The sequence below is a fragment of the Triturus cristatus genome, chromosome 2_2 (assembly GCF_964204655.1).
Source record: "Triturus cristatus chromosome 2_2, aTriCri1.1, whole genome shotgun sequence".
Lineage (NCBI taxonomy): Eukaryota > Metazoa > Chordata > Amphibia > Caudata > Salamandridae > Triturus > Triturus cristatus.
The window spans coordinates 257,877,259-257,895,164 of NC_140582.1; the positions used below are offsets into that span (position 1 = coordinate 257,877,259).

The 17,906-nt window shown below is 45.4% G+C and overlaps 1 protein-coding gene across 2 annotated transcripts in view; it reads right to left on the minus strand.

The window, feature by feature from the left end:
• The window catches only part of SLC44A1 (solute carrier family 44 member 1), a 419,880-nt gene extending 408,611 nt beyond the window's left edge, over positions 1-11,269 (minus strand). For both annotated transcript variants that reach the window (XM_085641304.1, XM_085641303.1), the window contains exon 1: positions 11,026-11,269. In XM_085641304.1, coding sequence (XP_085497430.1) covers positions 11,026-11,049 — 24 coding nt within the window. In that variant the 5' untranslated portion in view covers positions 11,050-11,269. The remainder of the gene's footprint in view (positions 1-11,025) is intronic.
• Between the last annotated feature and the right edge of the window lie 6,637 nt (positions 11,270-17,906).

Consider the following 17,906-nt stretch of genomic DNA (forward strand, 5'->3'; position numbering starts at 1 on the left):
TTTGAGTTCTTGTGAACGGAGCGGTGTCTGATGATTTCACACTCACGAGGGGGACGAGACAGGGTTGCCCGCTGTTCCCCTGGTTGTTCGCGCTCAGTATTGAGCCTCTGGCAGAGAGGATAAGGGCCAACCAAGACATCAAGGGGGTGCCATCTGGCCCGACACTCAAAGATTACTCTATTTGCCAATGACGTGCTCCTACCCATCGCCGATCTTCAGACCACGCTCCCGGTAATCTTAATGGAGCTGGAGAGCTTCGAGATAGTGGCGGGATTTCGGGTGAACAGCTCCAAATCGTTCCTCTTAAACTTTACTCTCTGCGGCTGACTGGGAGCATCTACGCGAGACTGTGCCTTTCCGTCGCACTAACAAAAATCTTTCTTACCTAGGGGTGAAGCTTACTTCCAAACTCTCAGGCCTCTACAAAGCCAATTACCAGCCACTACTGCGGCAAATTAAAGATGATTTTAAAGGGTGGAGGGCGGCCTACACTTCCTGGATTGGTCGAATAAACGAGATAAAAATGAATATTTTCCCTAGACTACTCTACCTATTTCATGGCCTCCCGATTAATGTAGACAGGGAATTTTTTGCTGACCTTAACCAAGCAGTCACCAAATGTATCTGGCAGGACCAAAGGACCCGACTCTCGCATCGGATTCTAGCTAGGCCCAGATCAGAAGGGGGCCTGGCCCTCCCGGATTTTAGAAGTTATCACCGAGCGGGCCAGCTACGGGTCATCACGGAATGGTCGCTTAGGGAGTCGGAAAAACATTGGTTGCATATGGATCGCCAGATCACTGGGAGGACCATTTGGTATCTTTTGTGGGTAAAAAAACAACACAGGTCACCAAACGCCTACATCAGTACCCTTACAGCCACTACCCTGAGAGTTTGGGATCAGCTTACTAAAACGCTTTCACTATCCACCTTTCCCTCGCCCTTCATTCCCATCTATTTTAATCCCAACTTCCTGCCGGCCATGCAGGAGGGGCCTTTTTCGCGGTGGAAACTGTCTAAAGATCTCCCACTTATATAAGAAGGGGGAACGAATGACGTTTGCGGAATGTGGCAAAGGGTTCCAGTTAGAAGCACTTGAGGGCTTCCACTACACGCAACTCAAACATTGGGTGCAGCAACCACAGGAGTGGCTGGCCACTACCAGGGACTTGCTCCCAATAGAGACATTTGCACAGTCAGGTCCCTCCACTAAGGGCAATATTCATTTTTGTATGCCCTCATTCGGTCGTTGGGCCCTCGGGAAAGGTCGAAGCACAGAGATTTCTAGGAGGCCATGTTGCCTCAACCAGTAGAGGAGAAGCAGTGGACCCGCCTATACAAAGATATACCAAAACATAAATCGCTCAATGTATCTCCGGGAAGCTCATTACAAAACAATGTAGTGATTGGTACATGTACCCGCAGAACCGACATAAAATATTTCCTAACACTTCTGATAGATTTTGGAGGGGCTGTTTGTTGGGTGATTTCAGACACATCAGGTGGGACTGTCCCTTCATTAAACCATACTGGAAGGAAATTTTGTCTCAAATAAAACTGATTCTCGGGTATCCCATTCCGGAAACCATTGAACACACTCTCCTGGGCATAAGAGATGCTCTACTGAAGAGACAAACAAACAGTGATCGTGCCATTATGTGGTTATGCCTCGGTGCGACTAAGATGGCGGTCGCAGCAGCTTGGAAAAAGACAGAGGCCCCATCCATCTCACAGTGGCATGCGAGATTGTGGCGAGCGCTGACGCTCGAACGACCGACATCATGGAGGACACTAGGAAAGGCTTTGACTACATTTGGTCCCCGTTAGTGTCATACCTCTCGGAGGGTCTACCCTTATTTGCTTGTAGCCCCCGACTGAGGGCTGTTCACCTCTTTCATATCTGACCGAGTAGGGAATCCCCCACGGAGGTAACCTTCCCGTTTTGAGTTCCATCTGGACTGGGCCCACCGCCCGCCCCACACTGCATTTCACTCCACACCACTTTCACCATGATACATTGTTCACATTGTTCTTCTTTCCTTTTCTCTCTTTTCCTTTATTAGTTCATGTTTCTTTTTTTTCCCCTCAATGGAGCACATAGTATGGACAGTAGCATTCACATTCTCACCGAGTACTCCTTCAACTGGGTCGCTACCCAGAAGCTCTGTTAATAAAAGCGGTGGGAACAAGCAGGGGCATGGAAGCATAAATGTATATTGGGTCGAATCCTTGTTCACAAGCAGTGTTTATTTGTGAGACTTCTATAGCATTTGACCTGCTTACTGTATGATTTATCCGCCATGTATTTCTTACTGTGGTGCTCTGAATAACTTCAATAAAAAGAATTTGAAACAAACAAAATATGTAGAGATAGACACTGTCCTCAAAAGTTCGCTGCATAGACAATAGAGCAAGGGGGAGGGAAAACGGGGGACAAAGTTAGAAACAGTCACTCAGCTAGGTCATGTTGCAACATTCACGATCAAGGTGGCTATATAGTAAGGACAATATCATGCAGTGAGTTAAACAAAAACAACTCATTCATTCTCCACAGCGACTGCTCAAGCATGAAGGTATATTTTAAGGGGATGCCAGATATCTTTAGGTCGGTAGAGTATGGGCATGAGGTCCCAGAAGGCAGTGAGCTGTTCCTGGCAGTTTGCTGCTTCTTCAAGCCAATCGGTTGCAAGGCGCACTACATGTCGACACCATCTCAACCCTGCGCTCGGCAAGCAGGATCGCCGCCAATTTAAGCATCTTGGGTGCCATCTCTTGGACATATCCCAACTACGCAACTCTAGGGGAGCGCTCGAGACTTTATTCCGTGATGTCATCAACCATTGCAAATACTGCAGCCCAATAATCCAACATTCCTGGGCAGTCCTAAAGCAAGGTGTATGAAACTGGCAACGGTGAAATAGCAACATATACATTGCGCGCCTGTATGCAGGCCCATCCTGAACAGTTTCTCGGGAGTGTGGTAAAGTCAGTGGATGAATTTAAAATGAATAAGGCAGAGGAGCTCATTGGGGGAGAGTGCAAGTGCCTGGGCGCAGTAGTAGCACCACTGTTCATATGTGATGGGGGGGTGTTATGTCTATATCCAATGTGCTCGGGCTCATTAGTATACATATGGGTGCAGAGTTATGCATCCCAGTGTCACGTTATGAGCTTGCGGGGAGATGGGATATTCAAGAACGCCTTGAGCACTTGAAAGGTAGGCGGAGCATCTGGAAATGAGGAATGGGTCACAGTGCGTAGTTGATGATACATAAAAGTGTCAAGCAAGTTAGTATCATCACCTTGTAGGGCTTGCTTCGGTGAGAGAAAGGTGCCGGCAGTGTAACTCAAGCCCACAGATGTAAGGTGCAGTTTGCGTAATCTAGAGAATGCGCCACGTTTGCATGTGATGGAGAAAGATGGGTGTTCAATGAGCAACACAGATGGAGCAAAGAGATGCTCAACATGGGTCCTGCGCATGAGCTTGTCCATGCCCATACTGTACATGCCGCAGTGTCAATCTGTGCTGCGGACGCATAGGAGCCATAAACATCACCATCTGGAAAGGGCAGGGAACTGAGTGATCAGATTCAGGGGCTGTGTGGGCAAGGAACTGAGTAGGGAAGAGCCAGTAATGAACTAACTGGGTTTGAGCACTAAAGTAATACAAGTCCATATCTGGGACACCCAAGCCACCTTGCTCAAAGGGAAGTGTCATGATCTCACCATGAAAATGCGTAGTTGTCCACCCCAGGGGTGTGGAATTTAATAAAATATCTACTTGTCCATGGGGCAGGTTGCCTCATAAATCTACTTGGCCTGTAACAAAATCCACTTGTCCCTTTGGTGCCATGTTGCGCGGCGACAAATTATGGCAGCAATCTCATTATATAAGAGCTCTTATATAGCCTTCAGTGCCGGTAACTAATGTGGCAGTGTGTGCTTTTTTTAGACCAAAACATTTTTTGCTTTTACCAATGCTTGTTATAATGGTGAGGGTCCGGCAGCTCTCACATCAATATGGTATAACAAAAACCATGCCAAAACAAGTCACGCATTGCCAAAACTAAAAAGCTGACCACCATTTCAGACCTACTGGCTTTGCCAATACTTGTTTATTTTTATGTTTCAAAAAATCTAATTGAAACTGGTTACACGGATTTTCTAATATGAATATTTTGGGGAAATAGTACCATGCATCAACACATTTTACTAAATGATGCTGCAAAGAAATGTTACCTAAAATTTTACAGTAGTTTAGCAAAAACATTATTTTCCTACTTTCATTTTTTAGGAACATTTTATATTGAAAGCAAAGAATCATTAATCTTGCTTTCAAGCTTCTACAAATATTTGCATCTAATCAGAGAGCATTCTGGGAGCAATATGCATAGCCTCATATTGATAAAAACTTTGAACCCGTGTGTCCACAATTTTATACTGGAACCACTGTCAGTAGTGCAGTCAGAACTTACATTTACTGAGAGCACTCACCCTAATAATAAAGGCTTTCAATTAAAGAACCATAAATACAAGTTTGAACAGCATTAAGATATATGCACACAAATAATACCTTAACTGCAGGCAGTGCCCTTCCCTGATCCTTAATGTGGTACTGCAAACTGGCAGCCAAAGGGTTTGTGCTGCAGGGGGTTGGGCCTGCTTGCCCCAAGGACAAAATGCACATTAAAACGTGTTGCCCTTGACCCCAAACAAGATGTCCTGGGTGTCGGGCTATAGGAATTCCACATCCATGCCACCCATCCATGCCAAGGAAACGAGGCACGTGCTGAGTGGTCAGCAGAGGTGAAGTGGCAAGGGAACGGTAAGTTAATGAAGAGATAAAGGAATTTAAGAAGGATTATCATTTTCACTATGGATAGCAGCCAGTTAGGGACAAGGAGAGTCGCTTCCAGCCCTCAACTCTCTCATCTAACCATGCAAACAGTTGCCCATAGCTGAACTTCCATAAGTCGTCAATATCTCTACTGAGCCACACACCAAGATACTTAATGGGCCATCTGCCCAGGCAAGTGTAAATTCCAAAGTGAATGGGGATATCTAGTCTGTCAGTGGGAAAATAAGCGACTTCAGCCAGTTTATCTCAATACCTGACAGACCTCAGAATTTAGTGAATTCCCGGATGAGAGGGTTTAAATGTATATGCAGGTCTTTGATATACAGAAGTGACCTCAACTGCATATAGCGATATTAAAATTCTGCGAGGAGTAAATGCGAGTCCATGGTGAGCATGATGTTGGCAAAGTCGGGCCGCAAGACGCTCCATAGCGATCACAAAAAGTATGGGAGACAAGGGGTACCCCCTTGTCACTGCGAAGGGGGCTGAGATTTTACAGTTTACACGCAAAATAAGGCCAGTTGTTGAGAATAGAGCAGACCAATTAGTTTGATGAATGTGGGGCTCATTCCTAGGTGTGTCATTAAGGCCTCAGATGTATGGCCATTCAAGAAAATCGAACGCATTAGTGGCGTCCAAGAATACAGCCTCTGTGCAGAAGGCTGGGTCAATGGTGTGGAGCATTGTAAAGAAGGAGCACAAGTTGTGCGATGTGGACCTGCCAGGTACAAAGCCTGCCTGATCGGGCCTCACCATGGTTAGTAGTAGTGGAAGGTGTGAGGCAGTAAATTTGGCAAGGATCTTTATGTCTGTATTAATTATGGAGAGCGGGCAATAGTGGGGATCTTTGCCAGGGTTAAGAATTGGTACAATGAGGGTTCTGCGCAGAGAACGAGGACTCTAGAGTAGAGAGGTTCTTCATACATGGTGAGCAGATGGGGGGCAAGCGGGGGGGGGGCATATTATTTATAGAAAGCAGTAGTGAGGCCGTCAAGGCCAGGTGCCCTATCTGCAGGCAAAGCACTGATAACCCAGATAATCTCTTCGGCTGTGAAAGGTTCATCCAGATCTCCTCTGTGACCATCTTTTATTCAGAAAAGTTGGATCGAGTCAAGGTAGGCAGGAAGATCCAAGGGAACGGGGCCTTTGTTAGTCCGATACAGGGATGAGAGGAAGGAAAGAAAACAAAAAACACCATGGTTTCTTGTGATGTCTCCGTACCAGGGTGTTTACATGGAGCAATCATCATGTGCCTCAGTGATGTAATTGCTCACCCATGGCTTATGAAGCAGTTGAGCAAGAGATTTGCTCAGTCTGTCACCCCTTCCCGAAGCGTCTTGCTTATGCTTCCTTACTGAGGTAGTGCTTTCCCGCTTTGCAGCCTCCTCGTATTCCAATAGCTTGCTCCAAATGGATGCAAGTTAAAATTCTCCAATTTCTTTCTCTAGACACCCAAGGCGTGGAGCACGCCCACCTGCTGCGCAATGCATGCTCCTCGAATGACAACCTTGAATGCATCCTAGAGGGAATCTCTGAGGTGTTGTTGTGTGCAAAATATTCCACTACTGCTGTACTGAGATCTTCCTGAAACATCTGATCTCACAGGGCTTCAGTTGAAAATTCAACATTTCAACATGAAAGCATGGTGGGGGACTGTCCAAAAGTAACAACTCCAGTAGAACAGAAGCATGATCAGAGAGTGTCCTCAGTAAATGGGAGATCTGGACTTGCAAATCCAGCACATCTCACTACGCCAACCTATGATCTATTCATGAATACAAAGTGTGAGCTGTTATGCAAGTACCCTCCATCTGGTCGGCGTGTCGGCATGTCAGAAGCCCAAAAGGTCAGTAGAGGAAAATCATCCATGAGGAGTCACCGCTGCATGAGGGTGAGGACGTCTAGAGTCACTAGATCTATCCATCTCCGGATTAAGCGCAACATTGACATCCCCTCCCCATACAATAGATCCAGGACCTAGCGTCACAGCCAACTGCCATACTTCAGCAAAGAATTGGGGGGGGGGGGGGGGTCGTCTGTGTGGGGGCCGTAGATGGAGAGAAGTTTGACTGAGTGGTCTTGTAGAATACCAGAAAGGAGAACAAATATGCCAGAGTATCACATATGACACGCAACACGCGCCATGGTAGCCCCCTCCGAATGTGAATCGCCACTCCCTGGCCGCAGTTAGAGTAAAAGGCTACATGCCATTCCCTACCCCATCTGGATCGCAGTTGTGCTAGAGTCCCCTCAGTGAGGTGTAGCTCTTGTAAAAAGCAGATATCTCAGAAGGGTCTGTAGACATGCAAAGATCTGGCGCGCCTTGCAATGGTCATTAGGTCTCAGATATTACAGGTTACAGCTCTAATTGATCTCATGATGGTTCAGAACTTGAATAAAAAAAGCGAGGAGCGCCTACCTTAAAATCGTATGTAATTGCTATTAAGAAGTGACATTCAGAAAGAAAACAACAAACATTTAGCAGTCAATGTGGCAACATCTAACATCCATATTAAACAGACCCACTCACTTTTCCCCCTCAAATGGATCAAATGCACAATCCCCACCCTACCAGGAAACCGCAACAACATTGAGATTGTACATTGCTGGGAATCATCCCATAGGGGAAAACTGGGAGACCTGCTATCTAAACTACTACTAGTAGCAGGAGATATTCAACATGGAGACACCGCAGATCGCCAGTGCATAAAGAATCCTGCCGGGTGGCATCTATGGCTGAAATCATAATTCAAGGCTGCAGCCAAATGCATTACCAACATGCAAGGCTTCTGTATGATCGACTGCCTTAGTTCCCTGGTTCAGGCGCAGGAGAGAGACTTCAGTGGGCCTTTCCAGGCACCGTTGTCCACTGCGTGCACAGAACCGGGGAAGGTCATCCCACATCTCCCCAGCTGGCTATGAAATCAGCACATAATCAGTTCAGCCGAGATGTGCCTCATCCTGCTCTCAGTCTCTCATGGGAGAACCACCTGCCTTCAGAGGAATGGTTTTGGCGAACTTGGAAACCTTCCTGGGGTCGTGAAGATTAGAGTTTTGCCAGCATGATATATTTGCAGTTTTTCAGGATATAGAAGTGAGTAGCTTGGGTCCATGCATTGAAGAGTACACTTGCTCGGCAGGAAGTCTCTGCGCGCAGCCTGCATGGACATCTGAAATCCGGGGGAAATAGAAATCTCAGTTACCTTGTAAAGCAGTGGTCTCCTCTCCCTCGCAAGACGCAGGGCAGTGTCCCGGTCCTGGTAATTTAATACTCTGGCAATGATGGGGCGAAACAGCGTACCAGGAGGCGGCCTAGGGCGCAGAGACCTATGGGCCCATCTGACTGTAAGCATGGGAGATAGTTCAGGACTGAAGAGTGTGCAGCATGTCCTCCACAAAGTCTTCCATTCTGTCCATTTCTGTAGACTTTGGCACACCAATAATTCACAGATTATTCTGTCGGGATCGAGTTTCTAAATCTTCATTCTTATTACGTATCACCTCAAGTACCTTTTCCATGCCCAGAAGCTTTTCCCTGTCCGAGCAGCGTTCGTCTTTACCATTGGACCTTCTTCGTTCCAGTTGATCAATGCGATAGTCATGTTTATCGACATACTCTTTCAGTTGATCAAACCCTCCAGCAAGAAGATCAATTTTGGTGTTGATTGCCTTGAAGCTCTGTTTCAAGTCTAAGAACATTGTACCAATGTCAAGGTCTAGGGACGGGCCTCTCGCCCCCAGTAGCGCTCCCTCCGTGTCTTCAGAGGGCTGTTCCATGGCACATGTCTTTTGTTAGTTGACAAAAGAGAGTTTGGATTGTTTGGTGTCACCTTTCCCCGTCCTCACAGGTTGAACACACTGGGTGCGGAGAAGTTCAACCAACCACTCGGGTACAATTCCAAAGGTAAAGGATCAGTGGGAGATTAGTGGTTATCACTGAGCATATGCTTGCATTGTAGGACTGGGCTACATAACCACGCCGCTTTTAGTGGGGTCGGGCCAACCACTTAATAATAGCTCACATACAGCAGAGTATCATGTAGATCCAGGGCAGCGTTCAGAACCCGCCACACCATGAATGGTCACAGGGGGTAGGAGCAGGTCAAGGATGAGCCCGATTGAAGTGAACAGGAGCAATACAGATCCGGCAGTTGAGGTAGTGTCTTACTGTGCAGAGCCAGGTGGGTCAAGAGTTCGCAGTCATTTAGGGTGAGTTACGCCTGGTCAGCCTAAATACCAACACACCCCAATATCAGGAGGGCACAAGCAAGTCCACAAGTGTGTCTGCTGCATTGAGACCAAACGGGCGGTTGGCAGAGCATTAGATCAATCGTGGAAAACACAGTCAAGTGGAGGGGAGCACGTGCTATGGGCCGATTAGCATGCTCTGAGTCTTGCGGGGGCGGGGGGGAGAGATTGGGTCAGATGCTATTGTCATTGAGCGCTATACTGCCCAGCAGCCGCTGTTCTTGTCGTGTAGTAGATCATTTTATATTCTCTAAAGGCCTATGCCCTTTTCTCAGGGCCCAGCTGGTCTAGAAATCAGTCCCCATTGGGTGCCGCTAGCCCCCATACAGTGCCGCTAGTTTGTTTTATAGGCCACTTCGGAAGGACCATTTTTGTAGCCATATCTCCAGAGCCGCATGGAGCACTCGCCTTGCTGCAGTCCATCCAGGCCTCAGAACGTCCCTAGTCACTCACCAGTGTATCAGAGCAGGCCGATATCTCCCCAGGGTCCGGCACGGAAATCTGAGGTGAAGTGCCACCAGTGGCAGTCTCGCTACAGTAGATCAGTGCCTCTGTGCGTTCCCCGCGAGTCTCAGAGGGTCCAGGCACCCCACGCTGGGTCACGCACCACCAAGTGCCCACGCCAAAATAAAGTCAGAGGGCAACCCCCACATCGGGCTGGCATAAACCCGGTTCACAAGCAGGTCAATCACGCTCTGGCCACCACTCACTCGAGCTCTTTAGCGCCCCCATATTACACCTTGTTAGCCTCCAAAATCAAGAAGACATGTGAGAGGTAAATGCAAGCAAATCTAAAGAAAAGGATTAACATAGTCCGAAACAGTGACTGTCAATCTGTCTGAGAAGGCACAATTTACTTGAGAGTTTATTTCTTATGCAGTCTCTCCCGAGTGCGTAAGAAAGAAAAGGCATTTAAATATATACATCAACATTATAAATCTTTTGACCCCATTTCTGTGCAGATCGTCTGACATTGTGTGTAAAGAAGTAGCATGGCATCCTAAAGGAACTAGCTCCCACTGGCTTGAAGCAGGCATTCTTTTGCGACAGGACAGGCTAACGCCCAATGTAAATATCTTAACTATAGAAAGAAAAAGGAAAAAAAAACAATTGAGTGCAGGCTTACCACAGCCCACCAAACCTCACAACAAAGGGTATGCACTCAGCCTCATGTTACAAAACGAAAATCTCTACCTCCCACGACTCCTCCATTCGGTACAAGACGCACCATCGTGCACATTTAAATATACAAAATGATGTATTGTCAGAGTTAGAAGGCGGGAGAGCGTGGGAGCTCCCGGTGCTTCCCAGGCAGACGCAGCAGGTGCCAAAAACGCAATGGGACTGCAATGCTGCTGGTGGCAGGCATCCAGGGAAGCCTGGCTTCCGTCTTGCACGGTGGCCATGTAACTTGTGAGAGTGAAGGGGAAAGGTGAGAAAACTTACGCTAGGGGCAGGCAGCAGGACTGTCAGGAAACAACACAACTTCAGGGGGCAGAGGATCAGACAAGCACTCCGCAGCCGTCATCATAAACAGTACGTGATTCCAGTTCCCACGGGGGGAGGAAGGGGTTAGGGGTATTAATAACGAGGCGGGTCATGGTCTGACACAGAAATACACAGCGAACAGCACCCCGGTTAAACACCCTAATTAAAACACATTATACATATTAATGAATCCGAGCCCACATTTCTTGTCAACAAACGTAGCCTCTCCGCAACCGACGCCCCGAAAAGACACAAATGTAGGCTGGCACAGTTTAAAAATAAATGCAATTTAGACGCCTCGTGTGACCCAAAGGTTCTTCAAAATGCACCTTCTAGAAGAATCACTGGTCATTCCCCCATTAACGCAAGCCAAAAAACACAGTAAACGTCTGTTGCATTTTTGGTACAAGCACGAAATCACTCCCGCTCACCTGCGTGCTGCCACAGCATCCCATTGTTGTGTTTCCTCTTTTCGGGCTGTGCTGTTTCTCTTTGGCTTGAAATTATAAAATAATCCTTTGGGGAGGCTGGGGAGGGGTGGGGAAAGGCACAAAACCAAAACAAAACTAGCGTGTGGCGGGGAAAGGAGGGGCAGGGGAGGAGGAGAAGGAGGAAGTCAAATTGCCAACAGGAGGAAATAGTACCAGCGAGTCTTCCAAAAGAACCCTCCTCCTCCTCCTCCTCCTTCCTCCTCCTCCAAGTGATGCAGGAAAGAAGCTAGTCAGGAGGAGTGCAGAAAATAAACTAGAGCGCCACCTTGTGGCTTGTCATTGAAGTTCTCCTCAGCCATCTTGAGCCTGCTGCAGACACACAATTCGTACTTCTGTCTGGCAGCAATGACATTTAAGACATAATAAAAATACAGATGTTACCCTGTACTTTACTTTTTTTTAAATGTAAATATGTTTAATACCTTATGTTTGGTATATTGCGACTTCCATTCTACCACACTTAATTGTTCAGTCCTTGCACTCAGTCAGTGAGTGACTGCTTGTAGAAACGTTGTAACAGTCTTTTGTATTTAAGACAAAATATTCTCAACCTGTGAATATCTGTTTGTTGTTTTCTGTAGCGTGAACTTCACCCGTTCATTTTTCAAAGCCCGAACGTTGAAGTTTGCTATCAAAATAAATTATAATAGCCACTGTAGCATTTTGTATTGTATCCTCTTGTGGCATGGAAGCCTTATTTTGCACTGGCGGCGATTTAGGCAGCCAGGTAAATAGTGAATCTTTGCTGTTATTTACCTGGCCGCTGGATAAATAGAAGAGATTTTTAACAAAGTAGCTGGTGGGCTTGCAGAAGCAGAGGAACACTTCACTATTTACCCTGCTGCAGGCTAAAAAATAGATTCCGTACTATTTGGCCAAAGACCGTGTGCAGGGCCGGCTTTCGCGCTGGTGGCGCCCGGTGCTACAATCATTTTTGGGGCCTACAGCCTCCATGACCGCCTCCTTGGATTCTCTCACTACCACCGGGCATAAGTGCCCCTCATCTCTCCAATCATAAGCTATTGCATTCACAGCGCTCCCGCCCCCTGAGGTTGGTGCCCCATCCACAGGTCAACGCCCAGTGCGGCTGCACCAGTCGCACTGCCCTAAAGCCGGACCTGTCCGTGTGAATTACAAGGATACTTCATTATTTGCCCGGCTACTGGTTGAATAGAATACATTACATGCTGTTGGGCCATCAGCCATGCAAATAGCAAAGAAACGTTGCTATTTACCCAGCCTGTGGCTAAATACCAAACATTATTTACTGTTTGGCCAGCAGACGAGCAAATAGCAGAGAGCCTTCACTATTCACTCGGCCAGTGGATAAATAGCAGACGTTTGTTTGGCCAGTGGTTGTGAAAAAGGCAAAGAAACTTCACTCTTTACCTGGCTACTGAAATAATAGCAGACTGTAAAGTTCAAGAAGTCCATGAAACGTTCAAGTGGATTTTAGTAACATTTAATCCAGTAGCAGTAAATTAAACCACCAGTCCTAACAGCAGCTAACCGCCTCATCCAACAGCAACCTCCACTCCAACCTGCCAGTATTCTGTTGCTAGGCCATGACAAGTAGAATGTAGAACACAACCCAGCTGCACAGGCAAGAGCAGTGAAAAGGAACAGAACTACATAGGTAAAGCCACAACACATCTCCCTCCCCAAAATATCAAAAACGTTAAACTGCAAAAAGATTTAAACAATTGAACAAACATTCCCAAGATCCCCACCAATAAGTGCATAATGAATATTTGCATTCAAAACATTTTATAGTCTTTATGCCAGGATGGCCTAAATCTCATTCTACGTTGGCAACCAGGGTGAGGAACCTTAGGAATACAATTGTGATCATCAGACACAGAATTGTGAGTAGACTCATCAGGAAACACACCCACACGCTCAGCACCCTCAGAACCTGGCACCCACTTGACCAGGCGAGACATACTCCACACCTCCCCAGAATCCAACACCACAAAATTTTTCCTCACCTCCTTGATGATGAATGGACCCATATATCGTGTGTGACCTTTTCTCAAAAGACCAGGTCTCTTGACTAAAACTTCATCACCCACTCTCCATTGTCTAAGAAGAGAGGAGTTCCTGAAATCAAACCTGCTCTTGTATCTATCTTGGTGAAGCTTCCACCTCCAAATAACACCTTCGTCCAACTGTACATCATTAACATTTAAATTCAACCAAGCAGGATTTAATTTGTCATGAGGTTTCCTCCCTCTCAAAACAGAGAAGGGAGAAACTAGAGTTAAACAATTGGGGGTGTTACGGTGAGCCCACCATGTTTCTCTGAGCATCTCTTTTAGTGAAGACCTAGTCTGCATAGCTCTCTGAGCGCAAGACTTCACAATCCTATTCATTCTTTCTGCCAGACCATTGGATTGCGGAGAATACAACGCTGTCTTAAAATGTACAATGGATAATTCCTTCAAAATTTATTAATCTCATGAGAGACAAACTGAACACCGTTGTCAGTGACAAGTTGTTTCGGTATTCCTTCTCTTGAAAACTCTTCAGACAAAAACTCAATGACAGTCCTAGTGTTCACCGCTGGTACACACTTGGTGACCACCCACTTGGAGGTGTAATCTACTAAAAGTAGCACATAACGCTCATTGTACGCAAAAGATTCAAAGGGACCAGCAATGTCCAAACCCAACTTGGACCAAGGTTCAACCGGGATCTCTACGGGCGAAAGTGGTGCAGTACGACTATTCTTGCTTTTATCACTATTCGCACATTCCCAACAATCCTTAACTACCTCTTCCACTTGTTTGTCCATTGTTGGCCACCAGTACCACTCACGGACGCTAGCTTTTGTTAAATTCCTTCCCAAGTGTCATTCATGAGCTAAGCTGATTAACTTGCTCCTAAGCTCACCAGGAGGCACCACTCGATTTCCCCTCAACAGTTTATAATCAAAAACACATAACTCTTCCTTCACATTGATGACATTTTTCAAATGTTCAGGTATATCTTTCACTGCTGGCCAACCCTTAATCGTGAACTTCTTAAGCAACTCTAAATCACTGTCATCGTGAGAAACCAAAGACCACTCATCTTGATTAACAGCAGCCTAATGTACCCATCCAACCAAAGACCCATTGACTTCTGCACCAGACTGGTCAACAGGTAACCTAGATAGACAGTCTGCAACTACGTTCATAGACCCCGGAACATATTCAACAATGAAATTAAAATCTGAAAGTCCCTCAACCCAATGCTTGATTCTTGGTGAAACATTTTCCACATCCTGCAAGTAAAAATTTGGCATAAAGGAGGATGATCAGTCCTAACTGTCACAGGTAAGCCCCAAAGATAAAACTTGAAATGATGAATAGCCCAAAAAACCGCCAATGCCTCCCGCTCAATGACTGAATATCGTTCCTCGGCACCCTTGAGTGAACGAGAAGCAAAAGCAACAATCTTCAACTCTCCATCAACAACTTGTGAAAGTACAGCTCCCAAACCAAGTGTACTTGCATCTGTAGACAAAATCGTCTTCTTACCAGTATCGAAATGTCCTAAAGTGGGTATGAGACTAATTGTCTTTTTGATGGAATCAAAAGCAGAAGAACAATCATTCGACCATGCAAATTGAATACCTTTTTTGAGTAATTCTCTCAAAGGAGAGGAAACCCCAGCAAAATTAGGTATACATTTGGAGCAAAACTCAGCTAATCCCAAAAATGAACGAACTTGATCTTTGCTGACTGGAACTGGAGCCTTAACTATACTCTCAACTAAATTAAGTTTAGGGCTGATACCATCAGAAGAAATGGTGTGTCCAAGATAATTTACCGATGACACACAAACCTTACACTTCTCTTTTTTAATAACCAGACCAGCTTCTTGCAACCTTTGCAAAACTCTCCAAAGTACATTGTCATGATCATGCACGTCCTTACCATAAATCAGAATGTCGTCTTGAAAGACCAAAACCTTAGGCAACCCAGCCAACACCTTATTCATTACCCTCTGAAAGCAAGCTGCAGCGGAAGCCAACCCAAAGGGCATTCGAATAAACCTGAAAGCTCCCAGTTGTCAGTTAGACTCTAACGACTCAAGCGGGGCAAAAGCTTCACGCTAACACACGAAACTTCAGTTGATAACGCAGTCTTGGTTTTAGTACATCTCGTTTCTGCACAGCTAACATCCATACGAAGATTTCAGCTTCAGATAATATCAGATGTAATCCAAAGTAAATAGGTTGAGATAACGACGTACCACTAGGCAGTATGTTCGATATGGGGAGACTGGTGGCATCAATTCCTGTCCCCAAGCAGGTCACTCTTCGCCAGTGTAAAGTTCAAGAAGTCCATGAAACGTTCAAGTGGATTTTAGTAACATTTAATCCAGTAGCAGTAAATTAAACCACCAGTCCTAACAGCAGCTAACCGCCTCATCCAACATCAACCTCCACTCCAACCTGCCAGTATTCTGTTGCTAGGCCATGACAAGTAGAATGTAGAACACAACCCAGCTGCACAGGCAAGAACAGTGAAAAGGAACAGAACTACATAGGTAAAGCCACAACACAGACATTAGGAACAATTTGGCCAGCTGCCATGCTTATAACAAATAAACTTAATTATCTACCTGGCGATTGGTTAAATAGCAGGTATTATATAGTATTTTGCCAGTGACCTTGCAAAAGGCAAATACATTTTACTGTTTACCAAGCTGCTGGCTAAATAGCAGAAATCAAATACTGTTTGGCCAGCAAACATGCAAATAGAAAAGAAGCTTCATTATTCACCAGGCAGTTGGTTTAATAGCAGACAGTATACACAATTTGGGCAGATGAAAGTAAACTGTCTCACGGTCAATCCAAAAATACAAACAATGGCAGTGAGGGCTCAAAATAAGTGCGCACTGGTGAAAATTCAATTTTCACTTTTCCACGCTCAACTTTCAATTGCCCCACCACCACTGAGCAACATACATGAAAAGTCCAATATATAGAAAGAAGCATGTCCAAATCCGTCAATAATTTTTTAAATACTAATCTCGGAATAATTCTTGTTATTTCTTGATTTTCACATCCAAACAATCACATGCAACTCTAGCGTTTCGTTTCTAGCCAGATGTTTATTCAATCAATATATCTCATCACTAGTGGTCAACTCAGCCCAGCCAACGTGTTTCATCCAAAAGGACATCATCAGGGCTCTAAATCACAATATGTGTCAGAGAACTTATTTCAATCCTCCATTTAGTCTAGCCGGGTGAAGTACACTATAAAGTCGTATTTGGCTTCCTGTTCCATATGTTTTCATGCCGCCTATCTCCACAGCTCGTCCGTCAAGACCTCCTCTCTGCTGCTCACCTCGTGTCAATGTAGTCAATTCTGTGTCAAGGTCAACAACGACAACACTGTCTCAAGATAAACACCAACAATACAGAAGTAGTGCTCTTCAGCAAGGACACCTTGCCATGGGCATCCAACTAGTGTGCTGACCGAACTCGGATTCATATCAACACCCAGAACACCAGGAACCTTGGAATCATTATCAACAACAACCTGGACAAGACTGTACAAGTCAATGCAATCACTGCATACTGCTTCCACACCCTGAAGATGCTAAGAAAAATCTTCAAATGGCTCCCAAGCAACACCTGGATAAACCATGACTCATGCCCTAGCACCAGCAAGTTGAACTACAGTAACACTCTCTATGCTGGGACCACCAATCGACTGACCAGACAACTATAAACCGTCCACAACTCACAGTCAGACTCATCCTCAACCCCAGACACACAACTTACATCATACCACACTTCAGGGATCTTCATTGGCTCCTGATACACAGACACACTCATTTCAAACTCCTGAAACACACATTTAAGGCACCACACAACTTAGGACCCACCTACCCGAACAGTCATATCTCCTTTTATTAACCACCCAGGCACCTCTACTCTGCAGGACTCCTACTCATACACATCTCTTGCACACATAGAACCAGATGGTGAAGACGGGCATTCTCTTACATCACTCCTAAGATGGAATGACCTCCAACTCCACATCAGAACCTCCTTCTTTATTCTTGAATTCCGCAAGAAGCAGAAGACCCGGCTGTTCAATTAATCAACCTACCCAAAAAACGGCTAGGCACACAAACCTGCTTAGTGCAGGATACCCTTGCAGGCGATAATGCGCTTTACAATTACACATAACCTAACAACATAATATAACATGACCAGGCAAAAAGTAGAGAAACTTCATTGTTCACACAGCTGTTGTTTAGACAAGTGACAAGGAGTGAACACAGTTGGCACACATCCCTTTATGAAAGTTAGTGCTAAAGCTGGCTTAAATGCAATTTGCACCAAAACAGCACTAATCTAAATTTCTAATGGTCCCAATAGCCATATAATAGAATGTTTCAATGTTTCCAAGTTAATTTGTAAGCCATGGCACAGAATGACACTCCACTAAACCAAGGGTGAAGGCACAGCAACATGGGAGGCTCATTGTGGAATTGTCACATACTCTACAAATGTACCTACTCTTTTACATTTGCTATTGATAAAGAGGATTAGATCCTTTGGAAGACTAGTTAAAGCTGTTTACTCTTTTACAGCTATGTACTCACTCCTACTCACAAATTCATGGAAATGTACCAGAACCAGATAAAGGGTTATCAAAAAGGTCCTTGTTATCAGAACACCTCTTTTTCTGTCCTGAGTTTCGCGGGAACAAATCAGTGCACTGGCAATGAGTAGTTCTGGTTCAGTTCAATTAAACTAATCATACTAAACACTTGAAAACAATGGTTGGTAAAAGCAAAGGCAGGACATGAAAA